This window comes from Dendropsophus ebraccatus, chromosome 2, assembly GCF_027789765.1.
Source record: "Dendropsophus ebraccatus isolate aDenEbr1 chromosome 2, aDenEbr1.pat, whole genome shotgun sequence".
In the NCBI taxonomy this organism is placed as follows: Eukaryota; Metazoa; Chordata; class Amphibia; order Anura; family Hylidae; genus Dendropsophus; species Dendropsophus ebraccatus.
In genome coordinates this window covers 200,848,032-200,875,628 of record NC_091455.1, presented here as the reverse complement: position 1 = coordinate 200,875,628, position 27,597 = coordinate 200,848,032, and the positions used below count along the sequence as shown (strand labels likewise).

The 27,597-nt window shown below is 41.1% G+C and overlaps 1 protein-coding gene across 4 annotated transcripts in view; it reads right to left on the bottom strand.

Moving 5' to 3' along the window:
- The window catches only part of MYO3A (myosin IIIA), a 107,530-nt gene that overhangs the window by 16,638 nt on the left and 63,295 nt on the right, over positions 1-27,597 (bottom strand). For all 4 annotated transcript variants that reach the window (XM_069959093.1, XM_069959094.1, XM_069959095.1 and 1 more), the window contains 12 exons: positions 26,768-26,921; positions 25,469-25,557; positions 23,831-23,960; positions 21,860-21,939; positions 20,623-20,697; positions 19,128-19,333; positions 17,584-17,695; positions 16,442-16,604; positions 12,554-12,634; positions 12,343-12,460; positions 8,489-9,170; positions 7,142-7,286 (listed from right to left, as the gene is read on the bottom strand). In XM_069959093.1, the coding sequence (XP_069815194.1) occupies positions 7,142-7,286; positions 8,489-9,170; positions 12,343-12,460; positions 12,554-12,634; positions 16,442-16,604; positions 17,584-17,695; positions 19,128-19,333; positions 20,623-20,697; positions 21,860-21,939; positions 23,831-23,960; positions 25,469-25,557; positions 26,768-26,921 (2,035 nt within the window). The remainder of the gene's footprint in view (positions 1-7,141; positions 7,287-8,488; positions 9,171-12,342; positions 12,461-12,553; positions 12,635-16,441; positions 16,605-17,583; positions 17,696-19,127; positions 19,334-20,622; positions 20,698-21,859; positions 21,940-23,830; positions 23,961-25,468; positions 25,558-26,767; positions 26,922-27,597) is intronic.

Here is a 27,597-nt window from a genome sequence, read left to right as displayed (position 1 = left end):
CTCAATAAGAAGACATGCGGCACTCACCACATTTAATTGAGAAAAACATGCTACTTTTATTCCATAAAAGCAGAGGTACAGCAGGTAATGCATGAAATGTCTGAAAAACACTGGCATCTAACCTGCTGTAACTCTATTTTATGGAATAACAGGAGCATGTTTTCTCAAATAAATGTGGTGAGTGCCGAATGTTTTCTTATTGAGCATGTAATAATAATTTAAATCCAGCAAATTTCATGTTATTATATTTATTATACTATATTACCTTATACATGAAGAAACACTAAAACTTTACAGAAAAATAATTCCCATTATAAACCCGAAATACAATGACATCCAAGTTTTCCATCCACCGTATAGCTTGAAATGTCAGCGGGAGTTGATGCCGCTGGGCATTCTGAGTCCTGCTGCTTTCTAACATGTTCTCTCATGTATAAGTAACGCTTGCTCTGTCATGAGTTAACTTAGAATTTCAATCCTACCTCAAATGTAACATAATGCATCATCAACTATACCAAGTGTTATCTCAAAGGCAAAAAAAAAAAAATGACCTGTAGGCATTGTTATACCTATTAGTGTAAGGGTCCATGCACACAGCAAAGTCATGGAGCAATGCTAGGGGAGAAGGCATCTGTGATGCTGCATGGGTTTGAGTGAGATATCATTTTTCTTTGCATAAAATCTATATGAATCCAATAAACCAGCTTCTGTGTTCCTCCTCATGGAATCGACAAGCTGTGGGCACTATAGTACTGATCTGTACAGCTAGGGACTGCAATAGTCTTAAAAATAAAAGAGATTCAGTACATTTACTTTAGCACAATATAGGTGTATATGCAGTACTAGGCTATATTCACACAACATATATTTTCATAAAAGTACGTCCGTTGTTGCCTATTGCAACAATGGCCGTGATTAATATGAAAATATATGTTACCTGGCCTCTATGGAATCCTGGCCTGAGCGTATATACATAATATACGCTCCGTCTGGGATCTCTCGCGGTGCCGTAGAAAACTGACATGTCAGTTTTCTGTGGCCGCTATTCATTGAATAGCGTCCGCAAAAAACCCTGTCAGTGCAAACTATCGAGCGAGCAGCTTTGGCCGCACGCTCCATAGTGTGCTGTGGGGAGTTCTGATGCGGGCGCACACAGATGCACCCACATCAGAACTCTACGGCCCTAAAGATCATCCGCCCAGTACTGCAGTACTGATCTTTAATGAGACCGTCCGTTCCGTGAACCGGTTGGGTCACGGAATGGCCGGTCTCATACTGTGTATGAACATAACCTTAGGCAGTACCGACCAGATGATCTTTAGCGCCGCAGAGTTCTGATCTGGGTGCATCCATGCGCGCCCGCATCAGAACTCCCCACAAATTACAGGAAGTGTGGGCGGGGCTTAGCATGTGCAGAAGAGAGGGGGAGTGAACCTAAGAAACTCCGGACTTTGTACCTGCAAGCTATGCCCATCTGCCTGCTGAAGATCTGAGGTCTGAGCAGCTGTCCATTTTTGTCAAAATTACCTCTCTGAAGGGTTAAAAAAAGTTTTTTTTTTAATGAGGTTTTGCTACTGCTCTGTATAGTTCCTGACATGGACAGAGGAGGCAGCAGAGAGCACTGTGTCAGACTGGAAATACACCAGATCCTGCAGGACATAGAGCAGCTGATAAGTACTGGAAGGCTTAAAATTTTTAAATAGAAGTGATTTACAAATCTGTATAATTTTCTGACACCGGTTGATTTATAAAAAAAAAAAAAAAAAAAAAAAAAAAGGGAACCTGTCACCCCCCATGCAGAGGGGCAGAGCCCAGCCGACCCCCGGGTGCAGTCCCAGTCCCGGAGCCCATCCCGCTGCAGAGAAATCCCTGTCTGAAGTCGCGGCTCCAGTCATTCTCTATGGACCCATCTCTGGGGAGCGCGTGCGCGGCTTTGGATGGGGATTTCACGGCGGCGGGATGCGGTAACTATATGGGTCTGCATCGGAGGGGGGGGGGGGGGGTCGGATGTTCTCTGCGCCGGCACAGGGGGTAACAGGTTCTCTTTAAGACATTGGCAGGCGGAATTGATCTCTTTTTCTGCCATCACGATTCACGATTTCCGTGGCTGCATTTCCCCAGTGTATGCAGAGGCATTCCAAGCTGATCAGTCTCATCCTAAGCAGAAGTATCTTATTATCATCGAGCACCCTGACAGGCTGTAATTATGCGGAACATAGACATGTTAGTTGTAGTTCATTTAATAAAAAAAAAAAAGTTTGAGAGTTGAGAATAATTTCGGTGTACGGGAGGTGATTCATCCATCACGAGGCACAAGCCAGATGACTAACACCATCTATGACTACCCGGCGGAACCTTCCAACCCCCTCAGACTACAATTAGTGGAGCGAGCGGCTCCCTCCGTTGGTTGAGATAACATCACAGCAATTTCTTTAACTCCTCTTACAGTTCACTTGCTGGCAGATGGCCGGACGTTTCACTGACATCAGCAATGGAAATATCCAGAGAGCGATGGACGCGGCCGGAGAAAGGCACAGAAGACGCTCAGCGGGGAGCTGGGTTTATGCAACGACAGCAAAGTCAGAGTAATGGATTTTTTACAGTATAGTCCGCCAATTCTCTAGGTTTGTACGCTCACTACTCACCATGCCGGGGCTGTCACGCAGAGATAGCAGAGCTCAATGTGTCCTTTATCTGTTTCTTTTATAAATTGTGGTAAATCAGTGAGAGGGGTTATATCTATAGTCCTTAGTAAAAGAAAAGATGCATCACAGTATCAGGCTGAGAGGGACTAACTTGAAGGGATTTATCAAGACTAATGTATCTGAATGCCGGTCTTAAAGGGGTTCTCCAGCGCTACAAAAACATGGCCACTTTCTTCCAGAGACAGCACCACACCTTTTTCCAGTTTGGGTGCAAGTTTTGCAACTTATTTCCATTGAAGTGAATGGAGCTTAATTGCAAACCACACCTGAACTGGAGACAAGAGTGATGCTGTTTATGGAAGTAAGTAACCCCTTTAGTAAACCCCTTTAACTAAGGGCCATATGACACAGCCTGATCTCTAATGTAAGCGAGCACTGATCTTTTAGATCAGCGCTTGCTTACTGAGCCTATTGCAATAATCAAGCAAGGGCTGTATGGACATCATTAGCGATGTCTGTGCAGCCCTTGCTGTATATAGTAAAAACTGAAGCATATACAGTACATTACCTCTCCATGCTCACAAGGCTCTTGTTGCTTCTCACCGCAGCCACAGCTGGGATTTCAGAGCTGGTCTCTGAAGTGACAGGGTGCTTAGCAAATCACTTGCCGAGACAGACAGTGCTGCAGCCAGTGATTGGCTGAGCGACCTGTAACTCCAAAGGCCGGTGTAGAAGCTTCAGCAGTGGCAGTGGGGAGGGGGCAGAAGCGAGAAGAACACTGGGGAGCAGGAAAAGGTAAGTATGAAGTTTTTTTTTTTTTTAACACAGTCATCAGCTGTCGGCCGTGTATCGTCATTACACGTAGCAATGCTTTTTAGGCAGGACAAAAAGACATGATCAGCCAATGAACACTGTCATTGGCTGATCGTTGTTTTTGTTACACAGAGCGATAATCTGCCAAATTGACTAGAAAGATTAATTGAACGGCCGATTCATTTGTCTCCCTTACTTTATTTATTGAGCATTTAGTGAGAAAGGAAAAATGTTGTCTCTCCTGACCTGTCTTTAATAGTAAATGCTTGTAATTCCCATTATATAACAATTATAACACGTTTATTTAGAGCTCTGTGTTGTGCTGTTCCTTTAATATTCTCCTAGAAATGTAGGAATATCTTGCCGACTAAAAAATTTGAATATGCAAAAATAGGGTCCGTGGAGCCTCAGTCATGAGTCTTAAAACACAGGAGTAGCCAGATATCCCTCCTAGGAAGGAAACCCATTGCTAAAGGGTGAATCCCAGTGGGGAGATCACCAAAACCACCTTGATATATAGCCCCTTAGGTCCCACTCTCTTGTGAGTATCAGAACACAAATAGGGAAATACCAGAGTGGCCCTTTTAGCGTCAAAGTCTAACTCAGTTCCGTGTATTGCAACATGCCAAGGGAAAACCAAAGCCAGGCATCAATTCACAGACAGCTGTTTCGGGGTATTGCCCCTCAACATTGTGGAGTAGGATTCTGGGTATAGGGGGCAATGAATATATTGCAGATTGGATATGGCCAGTTGGGGGTTTGTCCTTACGTACTATGACATTGACCAATCATTGATGACAGTATCACATGTTTAGTGTTACAACCCTTTGTTAAGTAGAAATGCATCAATGTATTCATAAATTCCTGGTAGAAATCAAAGCTGTTTCAGGCTATTGCCCCTCATCAGTGTGGAATAGGATGATTCTGGGTATGGGGGGCAATTAATATATTGCCGTTTGGGTATGAGGCAAAGAACAGTAGAACAACAAAACACAGCAATCACTGAGCTCAAGGAGATCAACAAAAAGAAACTCCCATAGAGTACTTAATCGAGAATCTCCACTGATATATTGCCCCCTAAAATATTGAATATGTAAAAACAGGATCCATGAAGTCTCAGTTACGAGTCTCAAACCACAGGAATAGCCAGATATCCCTCCCTGCAGTGAGAAGCTTAAATGGAATGGCCTTCAAGCATGCATGATTCATTCCTAGTTTTTGGGACTGCAAGAGCCAAAAATGTGGGGTTCCCAGTAGTATCCACACATCAGTTTTTCTGTGAAGTGTTCTTAGGGGGAAATCCCCTTTAATAAGCCATCACAAGGGTTGCAGTGTACTGTACAACTTGAAAAGGACACGCTACAGATATGTAGTTCTCGGTGCTATCAGGCTTCTTTCATACAAAATATAATTGGGGTAAAGGTAATGATCTCCATTGTGGTTCTCTATTTATAAACCAAACTTGGTTCCAGTGCCATTTTCATGTACTGTGCTTGGTTCCGTTACTGTATGCATGAATTAATCTTTGTTCCGAACTTCTCATACAGCATTAATGTACTGTTGAGAGTTTTAGCCAGGAATGGAGCATACGTAGAGGAAAGACTGAGACTTCTTAAACCCATTCTTGGCTTTGGGTTTAAAAACTGCATCTAACAACTTGGACGTGTGAACATACCCCAAAGTAATTTCATAGTAAATTAGGTAAAACTACTCTCTCAGATTAAAGTCCCTAGAATTTTGAATACAATGCCAAAAAATATTCTTCAGAGGATTTCTGTTGAGGACGTCTGGCTGTAAAATGACGTTGCCTTTGGTTATCCTGTACATGTCTAGCACGTAAACAAAACAACAACCTGCACAACAATCATATAATATGGATGAGAGAACATATCATATCATTTTTTTCTTCATCATAATAACATCATTCGCTTTTCCTGCAATCTGATATATAAATGGCAAAAAAAAAACAAGGAACGAAATAGCTTCATTGCATCAGCCGAAAAAGTTCTCAGGTAGCAATTTCTGCCTCAAAACATTTGCGATAATGGAATGTGACAGAAGACAGCAAAAAACTAAATGAACCTGTAAATACCCTTAGATATCGCCTCGACATGGTGGCAGCGCACAAGTGGAGCTCCAGAGTAGAGACGGTGTGAAGCTTCCTGAAAATGTTAATTTGTTTTCGGAAGCCGAGCAGGTGACATATTTGCAATAATACAGGGTATTTTGCATTAAATTATGTGGAAGGAGATGCAACGTGATGGCTGTACAAAGCAATGAGCTCGTACCCTCATGCATGGCAAATACATTTATATTATGGATTCCATCCTAGGCTGTAGATTATATAGTATGCACATAGAAAATACTCATACCAGCCCATAGTTATCACTTTTACATGTGGCAGGTGAGTCTCCTGAAATTCTATCAACCATAAACAAGTATAGAAAAGCATAAAGAGAGGATTGAGACAGCAATAGACAGAAAGATGCTGCGGCACTCACCCGAAGTGTGCAAAAGTTTTATTCCAAACGCATGGTCGTGGATACGAATATAGCAAGGCAACGGTCGTTTCGTGCTGGTATGCATTTCCTCTTGGTCCATACGCCTACCAGCCTGGAACAATCGTTGCCTTGCAATGTAAGTTTTCATGGCCATGTGATTGGAATATAACTGGCATACTTTGGGTGAGTGCCAATGAATTTCTACTGATGACACTGCCCATTGTGTGAAGCACCACCCTGTATTAGGAGTCAGAGTGGATGTTTTATATGCATCCCCAGCAGTACCGCTCGAGTATTGGATAGTGCCGAGGTACTGTATATAACTTCTTGTACCTAATTGAAATAAAAGTAATGCCCCTGTTATAAGCCATCAGGTATAGAGGGTAAGTCTCAGGGCACCCTTTCATTTCAGAAATCAACTGGAAAATTACATATCTGAATAGCCCAGCAAGTAATGGGTGAGGGGCCCTATCTTTTATGCTATGTCCAGATCATAGCCACTATGTTGGATATGGGGCACTTTTTTCAGTATCTGCACAGTTACATAGGGATATAAAGGGGGCATAACAAAGGTGTCTGGACATCCTTGCTTTCTTTTTTGCAGTATACTATGGTATGAATTGGCATAGTTGACTACTATTCCACTTATTGAATTCAGTAGACTGGGTGCCCCATAGCTGCTTAGTATCTATACTGTGTATGAGCAGGGACACCTCTCTTTTACAGGAGTCCCTGTTTCTGTACATACTTGGCTATGGCATTCATAGGGCAACTCAGACACTTTTGAATCCAAAATGAATCTGACAATCAGATTTGGCAAATCACATTGAAACAAATCTGAGGAGATTCGCTCATCTCTAGCTTACAGCTTTTCAGGCATTCATGCTAAGTGAAGAGTTAAAATTTGATTGACAATATAGCTTGTTCTAATCTCATTATTTTTCCTGGAAGCATTGGTATTACCATTACAATGACTGTGCCCGGCAAATTTATGGAACATAATTTGAAATATCTATAAGATTCTAATGCAAATTCTCGGCTAACTCTAAGTATGAGCGATAAGAGAGGGCAAACACTGATTTGTAAGTGCCCTCATCCCATCTCATCTCACTCCTCAGTCTTCACCCATTAGTAAGGATGACATGGCTGACACTTCCATACAGTGGACAGTTACCCCCTTACCTGTCTTATTTTGATGGAAATCATTCTCTGTCATTTTCTTCACTCTCATTAGCTCTGCCGTGATTTCGGGATTCAGCTGATTAGACAGAATCATATCGTTCAGCCTTTGTTGCAGAACTAAATAGTTTTCTGACAACCTGGAGATCTGAAATGATATAAAGCAGTGACTCCAACTAACAGGGGTAACAATTTCACAGTAGGGCAGATGTATCTCTAATAATCTCCAATAAAGAAGAACCATAGTTCCGGAATGAGTCAATAAAGATGAGTGGATCTCCATGTTTTCCAGGCAGTCCTAAGACTGCATCCAACTGCATTAGCTACGGAAATCAAATGCAGAGGCTTCTGGGTTTGGATGCACTTAGGCATGCTAGAGATCTGCTCATCTCTATGAGTCAACTCAAAGAATATCATAGCTATAGTCATTGGTACGGATTAGACGTGGGGAAACTTACAGTAAGTTTGGGTTTGGACAAAGCCAAAGGTTCAGTATTTGAATCATGGTGGCTGGAGGAAATGGATGTAGCCCCAGGGCTGCCTGAAAAACAGGCAGCGTTCAGGTCCGTGCAAACCTGAACTTATTGTTTGTCCATGTGCTACATCAGTGTCGGCTTGTAAAATCCTCCTGACCTTAAAGGGGTACTCCAGTTAAAAGCTTTTTCCCGGTAATTGGAACACATCACAAAGGTATATAACTTTGTAATATGCTTCAATCAACTATCTGCCCCCTTTGCCTATGTTTCCCCCCCCCCTCAATCCCCCACCAGGAAGTAAAGTAAACTCATTCTTACCTAATGACTGTTGACCCCAGGCTGCTCTGTGGCAGCCATTTTGTGACAACGACATCATCAAAAGGGAGGCGGGTCTAAGCCCTGTTAGGCCAGCCTCCCTTTGTCAGATGACTCAGGCTACTCAGCTCTGATTGGCTGAACAAGCTGTAAGCCATCTAACAGTTTTACAGAGTCAGTTAGACATCACTGGAGATAAAGTGCATTATGGGAAAGCCCAAACCAGGAAGTAAAGAAAAAATGAAGATACCAACTGGAGCTTCAGGGACCTGCAAACAGCCGGAAATTCAAACGGAGACAGACTCAGGAGGGATGGTAAGTGGGAAAACTATATTAATGATTGATTTATTTTTTTTATCAGCACCGGAGTACCCCTTTAAGTGTGTTACCAGTGTAAGTTTGCTCATCTCTACTACAGATCTTATAAGTTTTATGCCTTGGGAACCAGATCAACCTGTGTCTACTTAGACATTATTATTTTTTTATTTTGTACCTAGTATATTCCCAACCAATAACTTTATCGTGACCCTTTGTAGCACTTTATTAGACTGGTTCTTACCTGTTCTGTGAAGAACGCCAGATCTTCCATTTCCTTTATTATACTGGTTGTTCCATTACTTGTGTGATTAGGTTCCACTGCGCTGTTTTTGTTGGGAATTTTTCCTTCTTTCTTCAGTCTCTCTCTTTCTCTTGAACCCCGGTAGTTACTTTGTATAACAACGGCTGCTTTCTCTTTTTCTTCAGGAGATTTGGCATCTCCATTGCTATGTATATGGGAATCTACATAATCCTCAGAATTTTCACCCTCAGCAATAGGATGGTCATCTTTTTGGGTTTCCCCATTGGAGATGTTGGGCGATGATTCTGTTTTTATATCTTTCTGTCTCTCCTTAAACTTCTCCCTTTCTCTGTAACCCCGATAGTTGCTTTGGATGACTATGGCAGCTTTATCCATTTCTTCACCATTGTTATCAGTCTCGCATTGGTATTTTTCTATTTCCATATCTGTTTCTGTTTGATTGTCTTCAGACGGCTTGGTATTATCTTCATTTTGTGTTTTTAGTCTTTCTTCTTTCATGTGCTTCCTTTGTTGGTGTCCCCGATAATGACTCTGTATTACAACGGCTGCTTCTTCTTTACTTTTACCTTCATTAGGTTTGTTATCTTCTATTGTTTCCTCTTTTTCATCGTTCTTCGTCACTTCATCATTTTTTGGACATTGTTTTCTCTTCAATGAGTCCCTGTAAAAATATTATTGCATTGGTATTTTTATCTGGATTAAAGGAAGTTTTGCAAAACATAGATATTATAGGGGAAATAAATAAATAAATAAATAAATAAATAACAAGGACTGGTTAATTGATATATGGATGCCCCAGATCAGCAAAAAAATCACTGTTTATGAAGTCCATATTCCCTTAAAGGAGTGCAAATAGATGTTTTCCCTAGTACATAGAAAAGTTAAGGTGTTGTCTATTAAAGCACACTTACCTCCCAGGCTCCAATGCTGCCTCCGTTATCTTACCACTCTGTCCCCTGTGCAGCCACCTTGACAAGCAGTGGCTGCAGCAGTGCCGCACCTCAGTCCCTGGATGGCTGGGCAGCCCTGCAATGTCACAGCCTCAGGACTTGGAAGCAGCCACACAGCGGGACAAAGCGGTGGTATACCAGTGGCGGTGAAGGAGGTAAGTGTGCATTATTATTATTTTCAAACATCCAAAGTGCGCAATAGGGCTGATATTCTTGGAGGTGTCAGTAATATGGAAAATTATATTTTTTTTAAATCAGGTAGTTTTTTATTAACACGTTCATTGCAGTACAGTCACGCAGTAAAGACATAGCTGGTACATATTTTAGGCCAACACAATGGAAAATTATTTAGCATTCCAAGTCGTCCAAACAATGGAAACTGCAGTTCAATGTTTCAAAATGTAAAATAATGCACTTGGGGAGGAGGAATCCTCTATCAGAGTATCATATCTGCAGTTTTGTGTTGGTAAAGACTTCAGAAGAGTAGGATTTAAAGGGTAGCGATTTCTGATAGCCTTCAAATGAGTCACCAGTGCAACCAGGCGGTAGGGAAAGAAAATCATATGATAGGCTGTATATAAAAATGGTATGCTGGGCTATATATATATATATATATATATATATATATATATATATATATATATATTCATATGCTGGTCTGTATATATATATAAGCTGGGCTGTTTAACCCTTAGACGACCCAGGGCGTATAGTTACGCCATGGAAGTCTGTCCCCAGCGGAGCGGAGCGCGCTTCATAGCAGGTGGGGGCCGGCTGCAATCAGCAGCCGGGACCTCACCGGTAATGACAGGCTGCAGCGATCGCGTGTCATTAACTCCTTAAACGCTGCGATTGCGGCGCGACCGCGGCGTTTAAGTGTAAGTGACAGGGGGAGTCCCCTGTCACTTACCGACCGGGACCCCCGCAGTCACACTGCGGGGGTCCCGGTCGGTAAGTGACAGGGGACTCCTGATCGGTAAAACGGACTGCAGGAGGTCTCTTACCTGCCTCCGTGCGGTCCGATCGGCGATCTGCTGCACTAAGCCTGCACAGGCAGGCTCAATGAGCAGATCGCCGATAACACTGATCAATGCTATGCCTATGGCATAGCAATGATCAGTGTAAAAATCCAAGTACTGTATGTACAAGTCCCCCAAAGGGACTTCAAATGTGTAAAAAAAAAAAAGTTAAAAACACTAACACACTACCCCAAAACCCCTCCCCCAATAAAAGTTAAAAATCACCTCCCTTTCCCATTATATAAATAAAACATATAAAAATAAATAAACAAATAAACATATAATACCGTAGCGTGCGTAATTGTCCAATCTATTAAAGTATAACAAGCGTCATTGCGAACGGTAAACGGCGTACACGAAAAGAGGGAAAAAAGTGCGCGGATTACCGATTTTATGTTACATTATATATAAAAAAATTAATAAAAAGTGATCAAAACGTCCGATCTTCACAAATATGGTATTAATAAAAACTAGAGATCATGGCGGAAAAAATGACACCCCATACAGCCCCGTAGGTGAAAAAATAAAACTGTTATAAGCGTCACAATAGGCCCATTTTATTTATAATTAATTGCCAAAAAAAAGGATTTCATTTAAAGAAAATATATAACATTAGAGAATCTGTGTAACCTGCATATGGTTGTGTTCGGACTGACCTATAGAGTAATGGTATCATGTCGCTTTTACCATATAGTGCATTACGTAGACACAGGAATCTCCCAAACGTTACCATATTGCATTCTTTTTTACGATTTCACCTATTTATATCTTCATAAATAATATATTTGGAATTCCATCATACATGTAATGGTAAAATGAAAGATGCCATTACAAAGTACAACTATTCCTGTAAAAAACAAGCACTTACATGGCTTGTAGATAGAAAACTGAAAGTGCTAGAGCTCTTAGAAGGGGAGGAGGGAAAAACAAAAACACTAAGATCAAAATGTGCGCGGTCCACTGGGTCATTTTGGGCCTGATCCTCAAAGGGTTAATATATATATATATATATATGTATGCTGGGCTGTATATATAATGGTATGCTGGGCTGTATATATATAATGGTATGCTGGGCTGTATGTATAATGGTATGCTGGGCTGTATATATATAATGGTATGCTGGGCTGTATGTATAATGGTATGCTGGGCTGTATATATATAATGGTATGCTGGGCTGTATATATATAATAGTATGCTGGGCAGTATGTATAATGGTATGCTGGGCTGTATATATATAATGGTATGCTGGGCTGTATATATATAATGGTATGCTGGGCTGTATGTATAATGGTATGCTGGGCTGTATATATAATGGTGTGCTGGGCTGTATAGCTAGAGGTATAACCAGTAGGAATAGGGAGATTGTGATCCAGCTGTATAGAGATCTAGTGACATCACATCTTGAGTACTGTGTCCAATTCTAGAGCCCTCACCTACAAAGACATATTGATGTAATAGAACAGGTCCAAAGCCCAGAACGGCTACAGAAATGGTAGATGGTGTGAGGCATAAAACATATCAAGAAAGGACATGAAGCTGTATAGTCTAGAGGAAAGAAGACATGGAAGGGGGGGGGGGAGGGGGGCACGATCAGTTTTTAATAAAAAAAAAACTGAACTCAAAAACAAGAGGACACAATCTGAGATTAGTTGGGAGGAAAGATCAGAAGCAAAGTGAGAAAATATTAACTGAATGTAAACCTGCCTGGGATAAACCTATATCTATCCTAAGATAATAAGGAAGGAAATACTAAAAGGGGAGACTAGATGGATTTTTTACTTAAAAGCTGGATCCAGTCCTGGGCTGGACTGGAAAATATAGCTCTATATAGCATGTTCCAATATAAGCCAACCAAATTTCTTACTTTTTTCTTTCAAAACTCTTTCGTTCTTTAAACCCGCGATAGTGAGACTGGATGGTAGTTGCCGCCTCAGTCTCTTTTTTTAACTTGAGATTCCTCCTGACCAAGTATCCTCTGGCACCTGGAACATATTACAGAGAAAGGATGAGGAAAAAATGAAAATGCTCCTATAAAAGCCGAGGATTTGTATAATGAGATTGATATGCATACGTACGCGCTTGGAATTTAATAATGACGTTTCCCGACTTCTCCGATTTTGCATGAATCTCTTTTCGTACAGCATGTCCTCTGTAAGCTGTAAAACACGTAGAAATATACAGTAACATTACAGCCGACATGTTTTAGATGAATACAGAATATTGATTGTGATATAATGTATAGGTATGATCATCTGACCTAACATAATGTTTTTGTAGTGTAAGCAAAGAAAATGCGTTGTTGACTATAGTAATACCAAAATTACTGAAAACTACATTTTCACTAGAAGGCCATGTTCATACGACGTATATTTTTGTAAAAGTATGGCCTTTGTTGCCGAGTGCAACAACGGCCATGAATAATACGAAAATATACGTTACCTGGCCTCTATGGAATCCCGGCCGGATTGTATACGCTCCCGCCAGGATCTCTTGTGGCGCCGTAGAAAACTGACATATTCAGTGAATAGCAACCGCAGAAACCCTTTCGTTCAGTATTGTTGTCAATATTTTTTAAACCAAAACCAGGAGTGGGGTAAAAACACAGAGGTAGCGAAGAATGACGAAGAGGCGGTCACTCACTATTCAAGTGCTGCGTTTTTTCAAATAGCTCCAGCATAGGTTCACAGGCAGATTGGCAGAATGCGTCCCATTGAGGCTACAGCCGTTTGGTGTTTACACGCTTCCACTGGCCTCGTAGGCTATGTTCCCACTATGTCTTTTTTTGTCATTTTATTACCTTCTTTTTGGACGGCTGTACTTTTGAGGCCGAATAACGTCGGTATTCTTCAAATAACAGGCATTATTTGCAGAATATGTTTGTTACTTACACTCAAAGGGGGAGATTTATCAAAGGGTAAAAAAATAGACTTACAGTATGTAAACTGCCCACAGCAACCAATCACAGCTCAGCTCTCAGCTCTGGTAAAATGAAAGAGGAGCTGTGATTGGTTGCTGTGGGCAGTTTACACCAGTCTATATTTCAAACCGTTTGATAAATCTGGGACAAAATGACGGCCCTCCAAAAAGACAGCCATAAAACGGGCAAAAAAAGACACAGTGGGAACGTAGCCAAAAAGAGCAAATATCTATATTCTATTTTCTTTTTTTTTTCTGACTGAAATACTATGTGTGAACACAGCCTTAGGCTGTGTTCAGACACTGTAACAGACCGTCCGTTCCGTGACCCGGCCGGTCTTAGAAAAGATAACCCCAGCCAGTACTGTAGTACCAGCTGGATGATCTTTAGCGGCGCTGAGTTCTGATGCGGACACATCCGTGCTCATCCGCATGAAAACTCTCCACGGCACACAATGGAGGGAGCAGCTGTAGTCGCTAGCTCCACTGTGTGCACTGACAAGGTTTTCTGCGGCCGCTATTCATTGAATAGCGGCCGCAGAAAACTGACATGTCAGTTTCTCATGGCGCTGCTAGGGATCCCAGCCGGAGTGTATACTATGTGTATACACTCTGGCCTGGATTCCTTCAGCCTGCAGCACAACATAAGAACCGCAGAAATCATGGCCGTTGTAACAACGGGCGTAAATTCTGCGGAACTTACGTAGTGTGAACATAGCCTAAGGGTATGTTCATATGGGCAAAATAAATGCTGGTTAATATGGGGAAAACAACCCGCTTCCTCTGTATCATTGCCCAAAAAAACTGCTCCCATTGACTTTTCAGTGCAGTTCGGCACAAAAGCTCCAATTATAATCAATGGGAGCTTCAGGGCAAATGTTTTTTGGTGACACATGACCAATAGTGCCCAGTATAGGACAGACTGACCCGTTACTATATGTCATTTCTGCAAGCTATTTGCAGTATAATGCACAGACCCTAGGTAATAGAATTACAGACTTTTCCATTCCTCACTCGTCCCTCTAATAGGTAAAGTTTTGTTGCACACCATACATCATCCTAGAGATCTGTTTACTGCGTGCTGGAAAGCATCAAATTTTTTCATCGATTTTAACCTTATTTTTAAAAATGGTCCCATTGATCAATATTTGAGTCTTGCAGCAAGATCGGTCTGTGTGTGACATAAGAGAATATTTCTTCTATGTCTTACATGACCCACAGCACACATCTTTCTTATCTTTCTTTCTCTTATACTGCTCTTCTAGCAGTGCAAAGCATTGTCAAGTGAAAGTGAATGGGCACAAATCTTAGCGGAGGTCTGACCATTAGTTTTAGTGATCATGGGGGTTCTAAGGACCCGGACCTCCACCAATTACAACTTGTCCCATGTCTCTTTAATATGTTTTTGAAAGTTTTTGAAAGTAATAGTTACCCTTTTAAAGACATATAAGAATAGTGGACCTAGTTCAGAATAGCCCCATCCCATCATGGTTTGCCACATAGCATCACAGACTATATTCAGTGGTTCCTTGGTTTAAGAGTAACTTGGTTTAAGAGCGTTTTGGTTTAGTTTTTCAAAATTGTGACTTGGATTAAGAGCATTGCTTTGGTTTAAGAGCTCCCTGTACTGGGTGGGAGGGGAGTGGGGGAGGGGCAGGGTCTGCATAACGTGGTCTACAGCACTGTACTCTGACCCAGGAAGTCTCCCTCACCTTCCAAATCATAGCAGACCCACTTCAGGCTGGGGCTTACATCAGGGGACAGGACTGTGGAGGTAATCTCTCCATAGCTGTAACCCCTCTCTCCCAGGACAGAGAGTGCTGCATGTATGTGCCCACATCTGCCTGCTTATTCCTTCATGCTCCCTGCAGTCTCTGTCAGCCCTTGTGTTTCCCATCCTCTCCATTACTGTACAGTAACTTATAATATAACATATTCTGCTGTTTCTAAATGTTTGCTTCATTATTTTTACATTTTTTTCAGAATAATAAATCATTATTTTTGGGGTGTGGAACCAATTGTCTGCATTTCTATAATTTCTTATGGGAAATTTTGCTTTGGTTTAAGAGTGGATTTGGATTACAAGCATGGACCCGGAACAAATTATGCTCGTAATCCAAGGCACCATTGTATTACGTTTTCCCCCTTAGCCATCAATTTTTCTGTCAAAGACTGAAATCATCCTTGAATAAGTATAAACCTTTAGTATCTGCTCTATATTCAGCATATATGTGTAGTGTCCTGGAAACAACGAGCCCCTACCGTGTCCTAGTCTATTCTAGTTGGCGCTGAAGGTAGTTGCTAGAAGGTTCCTTGTGCTCCATAACACCACTGTGCTGGTATTTTCTATATTATATGCTCAGACCTGTAGCTTTCACTTTTGGCCACAAGATGCAGCCACTGAGTATTGTTTATTCTTTTACAGCACATTGAAGGTCTATGGGGTTAATGCATTGTTGATATTATATGATGTTTTACCTGTGTAAGAGTGTGATTGCCTGTCAAATCCCAATGCCTAGCTTGTACTGGGCTTATTCTAGAAAGTTCCCACCAATGGGATGTCGAGTCACCTCACAGTTCCTCCACCAATCGGAGATTAGCCAAGGTCTGGACCTTATATAGGAAGTTTGGTCAAGCCTAGGGGGTTCTAGTTGGTGATCAGTCAGCTGTTTCAGAGATAGCTGGCCAGGGGGCCTTGCCCTTGTGGGTAGGTGCCTGCACCTGCCAGATACTGTACCTTCTTATTCAGTTTGTACATGTGCAAGCCATAGCAGTGTCCATTGCTAAAACCCTACAAGGGGAAACTACCACCAAGGGGATCTAACCTGTCTACGTCTGGGGTAACCACATGCAACAAAGGTTGTCTTCAGGACTTTCTTCAACTATTCCCACTATCCCCAGTGTTGGCAAAGCGCAGTTAAAGCCGAAGTACCCCACTGAACCATTGCATAGATAGGAGATTATATTTATTTATTTATTTAGAGTTTAAAATCACACAACTAAGTTGAAATGAAAGTTATTTGATCACTGGACATAGAGTATATTACCTGATTGGATTTTTACAGCACTTTCCTCTCGTTTCTGCCTCAGTTTTTGGTATCTTTTGGCCCCCAACCATCCTTTGACACAGGCTTGAAAAAGAACAATTCTATTGACTATGGTCTTTATCATACGATCCAGCTGTTCCACATGGTAATATTTGAGGAAGACCTAAATAATAGAGAAGCAAAAAGTAGAGAAATTACTGTATATCAGAGAGGTAATAAAACTATATATTCTGATACATTGATAAAATTGGGAAGGTTCAAAACTAGGGACTGGCTACCATTAGGACAACATTAGAATTGATTTCAGAATTTTTTTTTTTTTTTAAAAAGGGGAACTATCAGACAAATCTAACTTGCCGTTAGCCCCTTATTGCACATGGGGTGCCGAGGAGGAAGGTATGTTTCTTACCTTCATCCTCGGTGCACTTCCAGTGCAGTTAGCAGTGTTATCCTAGTTGCCATGTAACATTGCACACACTTTCTCATAACACCCCCCCCCCCCTTGCTTGCGGGCACAGTGAAGAGTAGTTGCCAATACCTCTGGGACAAGGACTTGCAGTTGTACTGAGCATGTGTGACCACCTTTGTGGATTTCATAAGGTATTGAAAGATAACAGGTTATCAAACCAAACAGGGACATGCGGAATTAGTAAGTGTCTCAAATTAGTATTATGATTAGTATATCTCTAAAAAAAAAATGCAATTCACTTACTTTCACATTTAGCATCAGTTAAGACCTAGTATCTCCATGGGTAACCCCTTTAAGCCATTGGCTTATATACATAGGAAGCAAGAAGGGTTAGGGCCCTATTACACGGAAAGATCCTTATATATCGTTAGAATTTAATCGATTATCTTTCCGTGTGTATGCAGGCAACGATAAAACGACCAAGGAAAATTCAACCGTATGACGTTGATCGCATCTTTTTGAGGTGACCATAAAATCATCGCTAATTGTTCGTAAATCTTTCGTACACATCGTTCATTCGTTATTGCAATCGTTCATAGACTACAGTATACAAATGATGATAATTGCAATTGTTAATCGGATTAAATGAAAAATTGCTTCATCTAATAGGACCCTTACGTTACTTCTCCATCCAAACCCGCAGAATTGATGGCAGACCTGTACTCATAAATACCTTTGTTTTTCCTAATACCCAGTGGTGTAAGTTTGCCTTTTCCAGTATGGAAGCACAGCATTCAGGGCTGACCGGGGTATCTTCAAAGGACTGAAAGCAAATCAGGTAATATCTGAAAGGAGCCAGAGATGATTCACGATGATGATGAGTAATAATATCAATATGCAGCAATAACACACCACATGCAGTAAAGATACATTACAACCATCACGTATAAATTCTAAGTTTCAAAAATGTAACTCTTAAAGGGGTTGTCCCAGGAGCGTTCAGGTTTAGAGATTGTTGTTGGACCCGGACAGTTTGGCAAGTACTCTACACTACCTGTTAGCTTCAGTCGTTTCTTATTCCAGGACAACCCCTTTAAGAGTGCATTCACGTGTACAGGATCCGCAGCAGATTTGATGGAGCAGATTTAAAGCAAAGCAAATCTGGCTCATCACACTATGTTCACACTATGTACAGTAAGTTCAGCAGAAATCACGGCCATTGTTACAATGGCTGTGATTTCTGCGGTATTTACTTAGTGCTGCAGGCTGAGGGAATCCTGGCCCGGAGTGTATACACATAGTATATATTGTGTGCTGTGAGAAGTTCTGATGCGGGCGCCAACTAATTGCAGTACCGGCCGGTAGTGATGAGCGAATACTGTTCGATCGAATAGATATTCTATTGAATAGTAAGGTATTCGATCTATCAAATATTATCGAATAGTTCGCCGAATATTCGATAAATATTCGATAAGCGTTCGAATCCCCCAGCTTCCGTTTTTTTCTGAAACAGGCAGTTCCATGACCCGACCAGGTCACAGAACGGTCGGTCTCATGCTATGTGTGATCATAGCCTTTATGTGCTGGAACACATATTTGAAGCATAGAATTAAGCGGGGGCGAGCTGCGGAATCTGCGGCGGGTGATCCGCCAGGATTCTGTTTTGTGGACATACCATTATAGCTCTTTAAGTTTCAATGAAATGTCTTAGTAACTACTTAAAGGAGTACTCCAGTGATTTTTTTTCCCTTTCAAATCAACTGTTGCCAGAAAGTGACAGAGATTTGTAATTTTCCTACATTAAAAAAATCTCCAGTCTTCCGGCCCTTATCAGCTGCTGTATGTCCTGCAGGAAGTGATGCATTGGAAAGCGGTCTGACACAGTGCTCTCTGCTGCCACCTCTGTCAGTTACAGGAACTGTCCAGAGCAGTAGCAAGTCCCCATAGAAAACCTCTCCTGCTCTCCAGACTGGAAAGAATACACCACTTCCTGCAGGATATAAAGCAACTGATAAGTACTGGAAGACTGGAGATTTTTTATAATAGATGTAAATTACAAATCTTTCTGGCACCAGTTGATTTGAAATCATTTTTTTTTTTTTTTTTGCTGGAGTACCCCTTTAAGCTTATGTAAAGAGCTACATGTACATAGAAATTAACACTAATATTCTAATAAGCTTCATTCAACCTTTTTGTTTTGTCAGCTTTTTAATATCCATGAGTACTGTATACAGGAGGAGAATAATTCCCAAGACAGCTGATCCCACTCGCTCTTACCTCTTTATAAAGTTGGCAAATAAAATCCGATGTGAGTATCCCAGCTGGCGTATTCTTGCCGTCTCCAGAATTCCTGTGTACCTTAGTTGCACCAATACTTTTTCCCGGTCAAATTTACTTGGTAGGCGATCATTATTGGGTTTGATGCATCGCACAAAGTGCGGCTGTCCAGCCACCATTTTTGACAATAAATCCATCAGGGAATACTGCGACAGAAATAGGAAGTCTATATACATACGTAGTCCAGTGTATGTATGTACTTTATGTAATTATGGTGGTTATTATTCTAAATGCCAGGGCTACTTCTACAGCTATGCAGACTTTATATGTGTATACAGTGTAATATTCATTTTGATAGTATATTTATAGTATATTTACAATTAAAGGGGATGTTCACTAATAATTTTTTTTTTTTTTTTTTCAAATCAACTCGTGTCAGAGAGTGCCATAGATTCGTTTTACATATTTTACAGTGCCAGAGATTACGTTAAAACATATCACGTCTTCCAGTACTGGAAGACATAACATGTTTTAATAGAAGTAAATTACAAATATCTTGCACCGGTTGATGTGAAAGAAAATTTTTTGTGAACAGCCCTTTCTGTCATTTCAAGTAACTTTTGATATGTCCTCAGAAATGTCAAAGTTATTTATGGTACCTGGTCTCACTGCTGAGACCCACTGTGATCCTGAGATTCCACTATGGGAAGTATGTAGCGAGGCAGTGCACCCAACACCCAGCTGGCAGGGACATCTGAGTTGTTTGCTCCATAGCCTCTAATGGAATGAACAGGTTGGTTTTGATTAGCACCCTGGGAGTAAAGGGGGATACCGCATACTCCCCCAATTGTATTTTGGGATTACAGCAGGTCTTAAGAACGAGACCCGGTGTAACCAGTAACACTTGAAATGATAATAACACTTCAAGGCTATGTTTACACAATGTTTGTTTTCGGACGTAAATTTGGACATCTTATTGAGGCAAAAATACAGCTATATTATGACATAATGATCAAATATGGACATATTTTCACCTCAAAATGATGGATGTCCAAAACATTTTTTGAGGTAATAATATAGTCATAATTTGATAATTACAGAAAAAAAAAAATATTATTAAAATAAGCCTGCAAAAAAAACATTTCCTTATGCTACAGTAAAGTCAAAATGTCAGTGCGTTCTCATATTTATTTACAATGTGTGCACGGACAGCTGTTTTCCATAGACATGTAGCACATTATAAGCTTACAAATATGGCTGCATTTTATGCCTATTTTACAGCTTTATTTTGCTTTTATTTTCCTGTGTGTGAACCTAGCCTTAGGCTAGGTTCACACGCTGTAATACAACAGCTGTTTTTTTTAAACTATGGCCGTTGTATTACAACGCAGGGATTGCCCGGCATGTGGCATGTTCCTATGGTCAATAATGCCTATAATATTAATATGAGCATTCGGCTCTGCCATTTACATAAACACAAGCTGAAAAATGTTACCCTAAAATATGACGCGACTGTTTGAGTCTTCATGTTGGTTGTCTCTCGAGGGTGACGGGCATCACCGAACTCGCTCTGTGGAATAATGCAAAGAAATCTTATCGAGACGCTGATATCAGCTCTTAAGCACAAAAATAAGATTTAATTAAAAATACACATAAAATAAATAAATTTATGGAAATTCTTTCCTTCTGATCCCATTGTATCTTATATTGCAGTTAAAACTGTGAAGATATAGTGGGAGATTTATCAAACATGGTGTAAAGTGAAACTAGCTCAGTTGCCCCTAGCAACCAATCAGATTCCACCTTTCATTTTCCAAAGGGTCTGTGAGGAATGAAAAGTGGAATCTGATTGGTTTCTAGGGGCGACTGAGCCAGTTTCATTTTACATTGCTAGTAATTGCCCCTAGCAACCAATCAGATTCCACTTTTCATTCCTCACAGACACTTTGGAAAATGAAAGGTGGAATCTGATTGGTTGCTAGGGGCAACTGAGCCATTTTCACTTTACACCATGTTTGATAAATCTCCCACATATTATAGTCAACCATTTCTCCACTTTTTTTTAGTCAAATCCGTGACTAACTGTAGGGCACAGGTGTCAAACTTAGGCCCTCCAGCTGTTACAAAACTACAATTCCCATCATGCCTGGACAGCCAAAGCTAAAGCTTTGGCTGTCCAAACATGATGTGAATTGTAGTTTTGCAACAGCTGGAGGGCCTGAGTTTGATATCTTTGCTGTACATACTATAACTACTGAATAGTTTAACTCATTGCTCTGTATCGCCAGGCCCCGCCTTATTTGCTAAGCCCCACCCCCTTGTCTATTTCATACAAAAACTGTAGCAATCAGGATTAAAAATTAACAAGATATCTATAGGTATAAGGAGACATCAAGGGCAGGTTTCTCCTGTATCGTTCATTCCCGGGTGTAATGTTCCTTTAAGCAGTGAGTGGTATAGGCTACACTAAATAATTTCACACCGCCACATATACATTTCAGTAAGGTGATACATAGGAGACTCATCTAGGCTGACATCTGTTATTCTACAAAGCCGACAGACAGAGGACACAGAAATGTGTTTACCTCACAGGCGTAACAAGTATTGTACAATATTAAGATATCCAGCTTGATAGATGGATGGAAAGCAAATAAACCAAGAGGATGTTACATGTCAATAGCATTGCCTTGTGGGAAGAAACAGTAAGTTCTAGAACAAAGAATTCTTTTTACCTTGCTGCGGCTGGCTGTTTTTGGCATTATAAGCGTTTGCGAATTTATTCTTGCTTTTGTTTTAGTGTGAGCGAGGTTGCCTGGATGAACAAAAAAGGCAATTTACTTACAGGATTTAAAGGGATAGTCCATGCAAAACAGATACTGTGTGTATATGTAAGAGCTTCGGGTGTTCCTTGTCTACATTTTCACCCAAAATTGATGTTAAAGGGGTACTCTAGCAAACAAAATGGTCTTTCAAATCAACTGGGGTCAGATCTGTAATTTACTTCTATTTAAAAATCCAGTACTTATCAGCTGCTGCATGTTCTGGATCTGAACAGGCACGGGGGAGAGGTGAGTAGTGGTGGTTATTATGTTCCCCCCTGCCTCTGCAGTATCAGACTTCTCCTTTAAAGTTGAGTAACATAAAATATTCCTTTCATGACTTTTTATCATTTTTTTTTTTAATGAAACTAAACATTAAAGGGGAACTCCAGGGGTCCTCTTGTGACGTCTTTGAGTCCCCTGCCGTAAGCTGTGGCTGCTACTTCCAAGACTGAATTGTCTCAGCTGTTACAGCCCACTCGGCCAATCACTGCCACTGCCACTGCCTTGCCGCCTTGCCGCTGTCCTACTTCAGTCGGTGATTGAGTCTGTCACTGCTGAGAGAAGTACGTTTCGGAAGTAGGGGAAAAACTCAGTAGTGTGATTTTAGCAGTCATGCCATCAAATATACTAGTAAAATGTGGAATAGCAGATGGCCCCTGGGAACACCAGACAGAAAAGAGATGCCCCAAAACCTCTCTCCTGAGGAATACAGATGATTATATGTTGGTGGAGGAGATAGTCCATAGAATCATGGCTAGAAGGAATGAAGCATAGTAGTCATGGGGCCTAAAAATTATTTTTATTTTATAGACCAAATGGTCTGAGAGGAGACTGATCCTGGAGTCTTGAATAAGAAGTCAACTAGGAAGGCTCAAATGATGGTTGAAAATCAGTCAGGTGGTTTAAAATGACTACTATGGATAGGGAAGACTAAGAGAAAAAATGTAAAAAAGTGTAGAAAAAAACAAAAGTGGAGAAGAGTCACAAAATCAGGGAAGTCTTATGTATACTAAGCTAAAACGGATTGGTTCAGTCAAGAAGCGATATAAACTTGTAGGTGGAGTTGACATTTTGGCTCGAAATTCACCTCCTAGCCGCACCTGCTATACCTGTGGTCTCCTATGTCCCCAAATAACATGAGGAAGAAATAATATTCACTAGCAATGGAGGAATTCCACTATGGGCATCATAGGACACATGCAGTCTAGACTCTTTTTTTAGTTATTTAAAGTGAACCTGTCCCCACTTCCATGCTGCCTGAACTAAGAGTCATTGGGGTGGTCCCATCTCCCCAGCATTGATTTATAGATTTTTCCATATCACCAAACAGAAAGAGATTTATCAATGAAGACTGATGGGATAAGGAGAAGCTACCGGAGATGGCCCCAATGAGTCAGGGTTCAAGCAGCATGAAAAAGATGGCAGCTTCCCTTTTAAGTCTCTTTGCCCACATCTTAGTCATCAGTAAGATAAAAATAGAAGGGACCAGGAGGAAAGTTAGATTTCTGCTTGTTTTTTTTTTCTTTTCCCTTTTATAATGAATTTTTAAGATTACTGCTACCTTAAAGGGGGTTTTCCAGAGATTTTTTTTCTTTCAAATCAACTGGTGTCAGAAAGTACATAAATTTGTACTTCACTTCTATTTAAAAACCTCAAGTCCTCCAGTACTCACAGCTGCTGTATGTCCTGCAGGAAGTGGTGTATTCTTTCCAGCCTGACACAGTAGTCTCTGCTGCCACCTCTGTCCATGTTAGGAACTGTCCAGAGCAGGAGAGGTTTTGCTACTGCTCTGGACAGTTCCTGACATGGACAGAGGTGGCAGCAGAGAGCACTAATTTCTCTCTGCAGTACCCCTTCAAACTTAAAAAAAATTTTATTTACCTGTTTTAGTTAGTGGATTAGTCACCAATATACGAATGAGATTATTTTCGGAGGACCGGAGGAGAAGCACAATGTCAGCTGGCAACGTGTCTCTGTTCTTCTCGAGGAAGCCAGCTGCATTGTAGAGAACCTTAAGATAAAGCAAACTGGTAAAAGCTTGGAGTAAAACATCTGATCAGTGTATCTCAATGTGACTGAAGACATTTCAATTCCTTTAAGCAATTTGCGGCAGCAATGGAGAGTTATTGAGGGAAAGCACAGCTTTATTAACAGCTTTCCCTCATCTGATTTATGGCTGGAGACGTAGTTAAAGCAAAAGTGTTTGACATTGAATAAAATGGGTAATGACATTTATAGCTTCCACTGCGGCCACAAGACTCGGCAGCTGAGTGTTATGGTGAAATCCCATCAGGTAGTTCTGGGAATGTCAGGATTAGCCGTCATTAGGATTTAAGGATTAGGTGAACAGTACTGTGAGCGAGTGAATTTCCTTCCTCGTAATGTAAATGGTGGTATAAGTAGTAAAATAACGGGAAAACACTAAAGTTATTCGATCATTTAGAACAGTAGATTTTGAAAATTCTACCTTCTATATAACTATGATGTCATTTATACATTGAGGGGAAGAAGGATCCCATATTTTCATTTTTCTCTTCTTCATGGGTGATAAGAGTACGGGGACTTCTGTGATGGAGAAGCCAGTTGAGTATGAACACTATGTCAACATTCATCGACAATTGGAGCTGTTGGAGATAGTTAAAGGGTATGAGATTTTCTGCCCTGATTGGCTTCTGCCGCCAGAAGTAAGGGTAGCTATGGATATGACCATCCAGGGTTGGTGCCCTATAAAATAAAAATAGGGCTTGTGCACGGAACCCAGTGTAATCGCATTCATAGTTACCCAAACTTCCAATGGCAGGAGCAACTGATTGGGGCAGGAAGCATTATGATAGGTACCATCTAAGTACTGGGCTCAATTATCTTCAACAGATCCTGTAAACAATAAATGGAGCGTGCATTCTTGACTGGCTGCTCCATTCAGATGGGAAACCAATGGAGGTCTCAGTGATCAGAAACCACCTGTGATCAAATACTTATGCCCCCTTTCTGTGGAATGGCCATGTGTTATAGACCAGAATAGCCATTTAAGAGCCTCAAATCCATTTACATGGCACAAGCCTTCTGCTCCCCCGGACAAACTTCCTGACTTTCCACAACTTGCACCCCGGGACCGAACATGACGGGGTGAAGTTTATGATGCCGGAGGTTTGAGGTGGGTGGCGGCTGGTAGAGATTCTAATGGAGCCGTGTCACAGAGGAAAGGGGGTTTCCTCCCACTGGGGGCAGGCCGGCTCGCTTCCAGTGCTTCAGACTGGGCCGGTGACGGGAATGGACCAACACCGGTCACAGGAACTGGGCCACGATTGAAAAAAAGGACCGTAGCATCGGCATTCCCATGCCGGCACCACTCTATTGATGTTAAAATCTTACAGCGATGTACCTGTTGGTACTGCACATTTGCTTTAAGCAGCCTTGTTAATGTATTGCTCAAGAGATGTTTACAGTCATAGACAAGAAATGCTAAAAAACTACACATTCAATAGTCACATAGTGTTACGGATTGCTATGACATTTTACCTTTCCTGCATAATGGTGAATTCCAAATGTTAGGTCTACTCTCTTTGGTCTCCAAAAATACTTTGACTTTAGGTTGTCTTCAAATTTTTCTGTGAATTATATTCAGGTGAATAAACATTAGTGAGACAATTTAGGAAAGCTATATCCAATTTTGGCAAGGATTAAACATGGAAACCAGAAGTAGAGGAACTTGTATTATAAAACCGTGTTGATACATTGGACCTCTTTAAGCAGGGATCATCTTTTTGCACAGAATAAGTATTATATAACAACTAAACTCCTTAACTCCCCAAAGGTGCAACTAAGGAATGGAAGGTTTTCCAACTATGGTTAGGATTTAAATGCACATATTACATATACAGCAATCTGTATTTCCCCCTATCTCATAGATTTTATGATATATGTAGAATATACAATATTATTATATACAGCGAATCTTTGGATAACGAGCATAATTCATTCCGGGAACGTAATTGTTATCTAAATTACTCATATATAAAAGCAGATTTTCACATAAGAAATAATTAAAACACAGATTATTTATTCCACAACCCAAAAATGAGGTGGGTAAGGTGTTCTGGATCAATAAAGAACACTGTATCAGTAAAGAAGGGGTTAATAAATTAACTACCTCTCCCCACACAAATCCCCAGGTGGCTGCAAACCTGTGGTGCTGGTACCTGCTCTTACTAGTGCCGGCTGCCTGGAGCAGCTATCGATGAAGGGGTTAATTCAGGGGTCAGAGGGAAGTAGAGGGCCTACACCATCCCATGCCATGTGTATGCAAGATGGCAGCAACATGGTAGCACAGAAGTGGAGGGACATGTCCAGACAAGCCCTCACTGCTTGGGTTATGTCTGTGCATGCAGGATCTAGGCTGCATGAGCACTGAAGTAGGAGGACACCGCAACTACACTCACACTCAGTCCTCCGGCAGCAAGGAGAGGAGATAAGGCTGAGCTGCTCGCTTCCACAGGAGGTCTCCATAGTTCTACAGAGCCCTGACACGCGCGGCCACCAGAGGAGATCCTGAAGATGTCCAATCACTGTCAGTACATCAGGTAGCAGTGGGTTAACATGAGAAGGATTTCCACCTAGTACAGTATCAGGATGGGGCACAGGGTTCTCGTATCACTAAATCTTGCTTGTTTACCGACAATTTTATAAAATCGTTGGCTTGTCTTTCAAAACGCTCTCCAACCAAGTTACCAGGTTTCACTATATCTGGCATACATATTGCTGATATCCACACATCTGATGTACACTACATTAACATGCTATTACTGTGATACTACGTACCTACAAGGGTTTGATCGGTTGCCCTAGGAAATTTAATTTCCTCATCGAGAAGAGAAAGCAGACCCATCGGTTTCTGCAGGAACATGTCCAGTAGCGGACGGTTATCTTCATACTCAATGACTCTCGCATCCACATCTTCATTTAAATATTCATTCTTAGAAATAATAACATGAATGTATATGTAATATTTCCGTAATATCATGTAACTCTAAGAACCAAGCAATCTAGGAGAAGAATAAGTCTTGGTTTTATAGCTTCATAGACAACAATATGACAGGTCGTAAAATTGATTACAATTCCTATTATAATCCGAGCGGCGTACACAGCTTGTTTAATGTCTTCTTTCATTAGTAGAGAAGCAGACGCACGTAAATGAATGAGGTTAGTCATCTAAGCGATGACAGTGTGGAAATCAAGGGTATTTTCTGGTTTAAAAGGGTTGGAATGGGTACCTGGTTATTAGTCACTTATTATGTATTGTAAGAGGGATTAGCTTGGGGGTCTGCCGTCTCCTGGGTTAGACATGCTCACGGCGCCAGACGTAACCAAGAATCGGGGGAATTTCAATTAAAATGGCATCAACCAAGCTTTATTTTTAGAGATGAGCGAACCGGGTTCGAGTCGATCCGAACCCAAACAATTGGCATTTGATTAGCGGGGGCTGCTGAACTTGGATAAAGCTCTAAGGTTGTCTGGAAAACATGGATACAGCCAATGACTATATCCATGTTTTCCACATAGCCTTAGGGCTTTATCCAACTTCAGCAGCCACCGCTAATCAAATGCCGAAAGTTCGGGTTTGGATGGACTCGAGCATGCTCCAGGTTCGC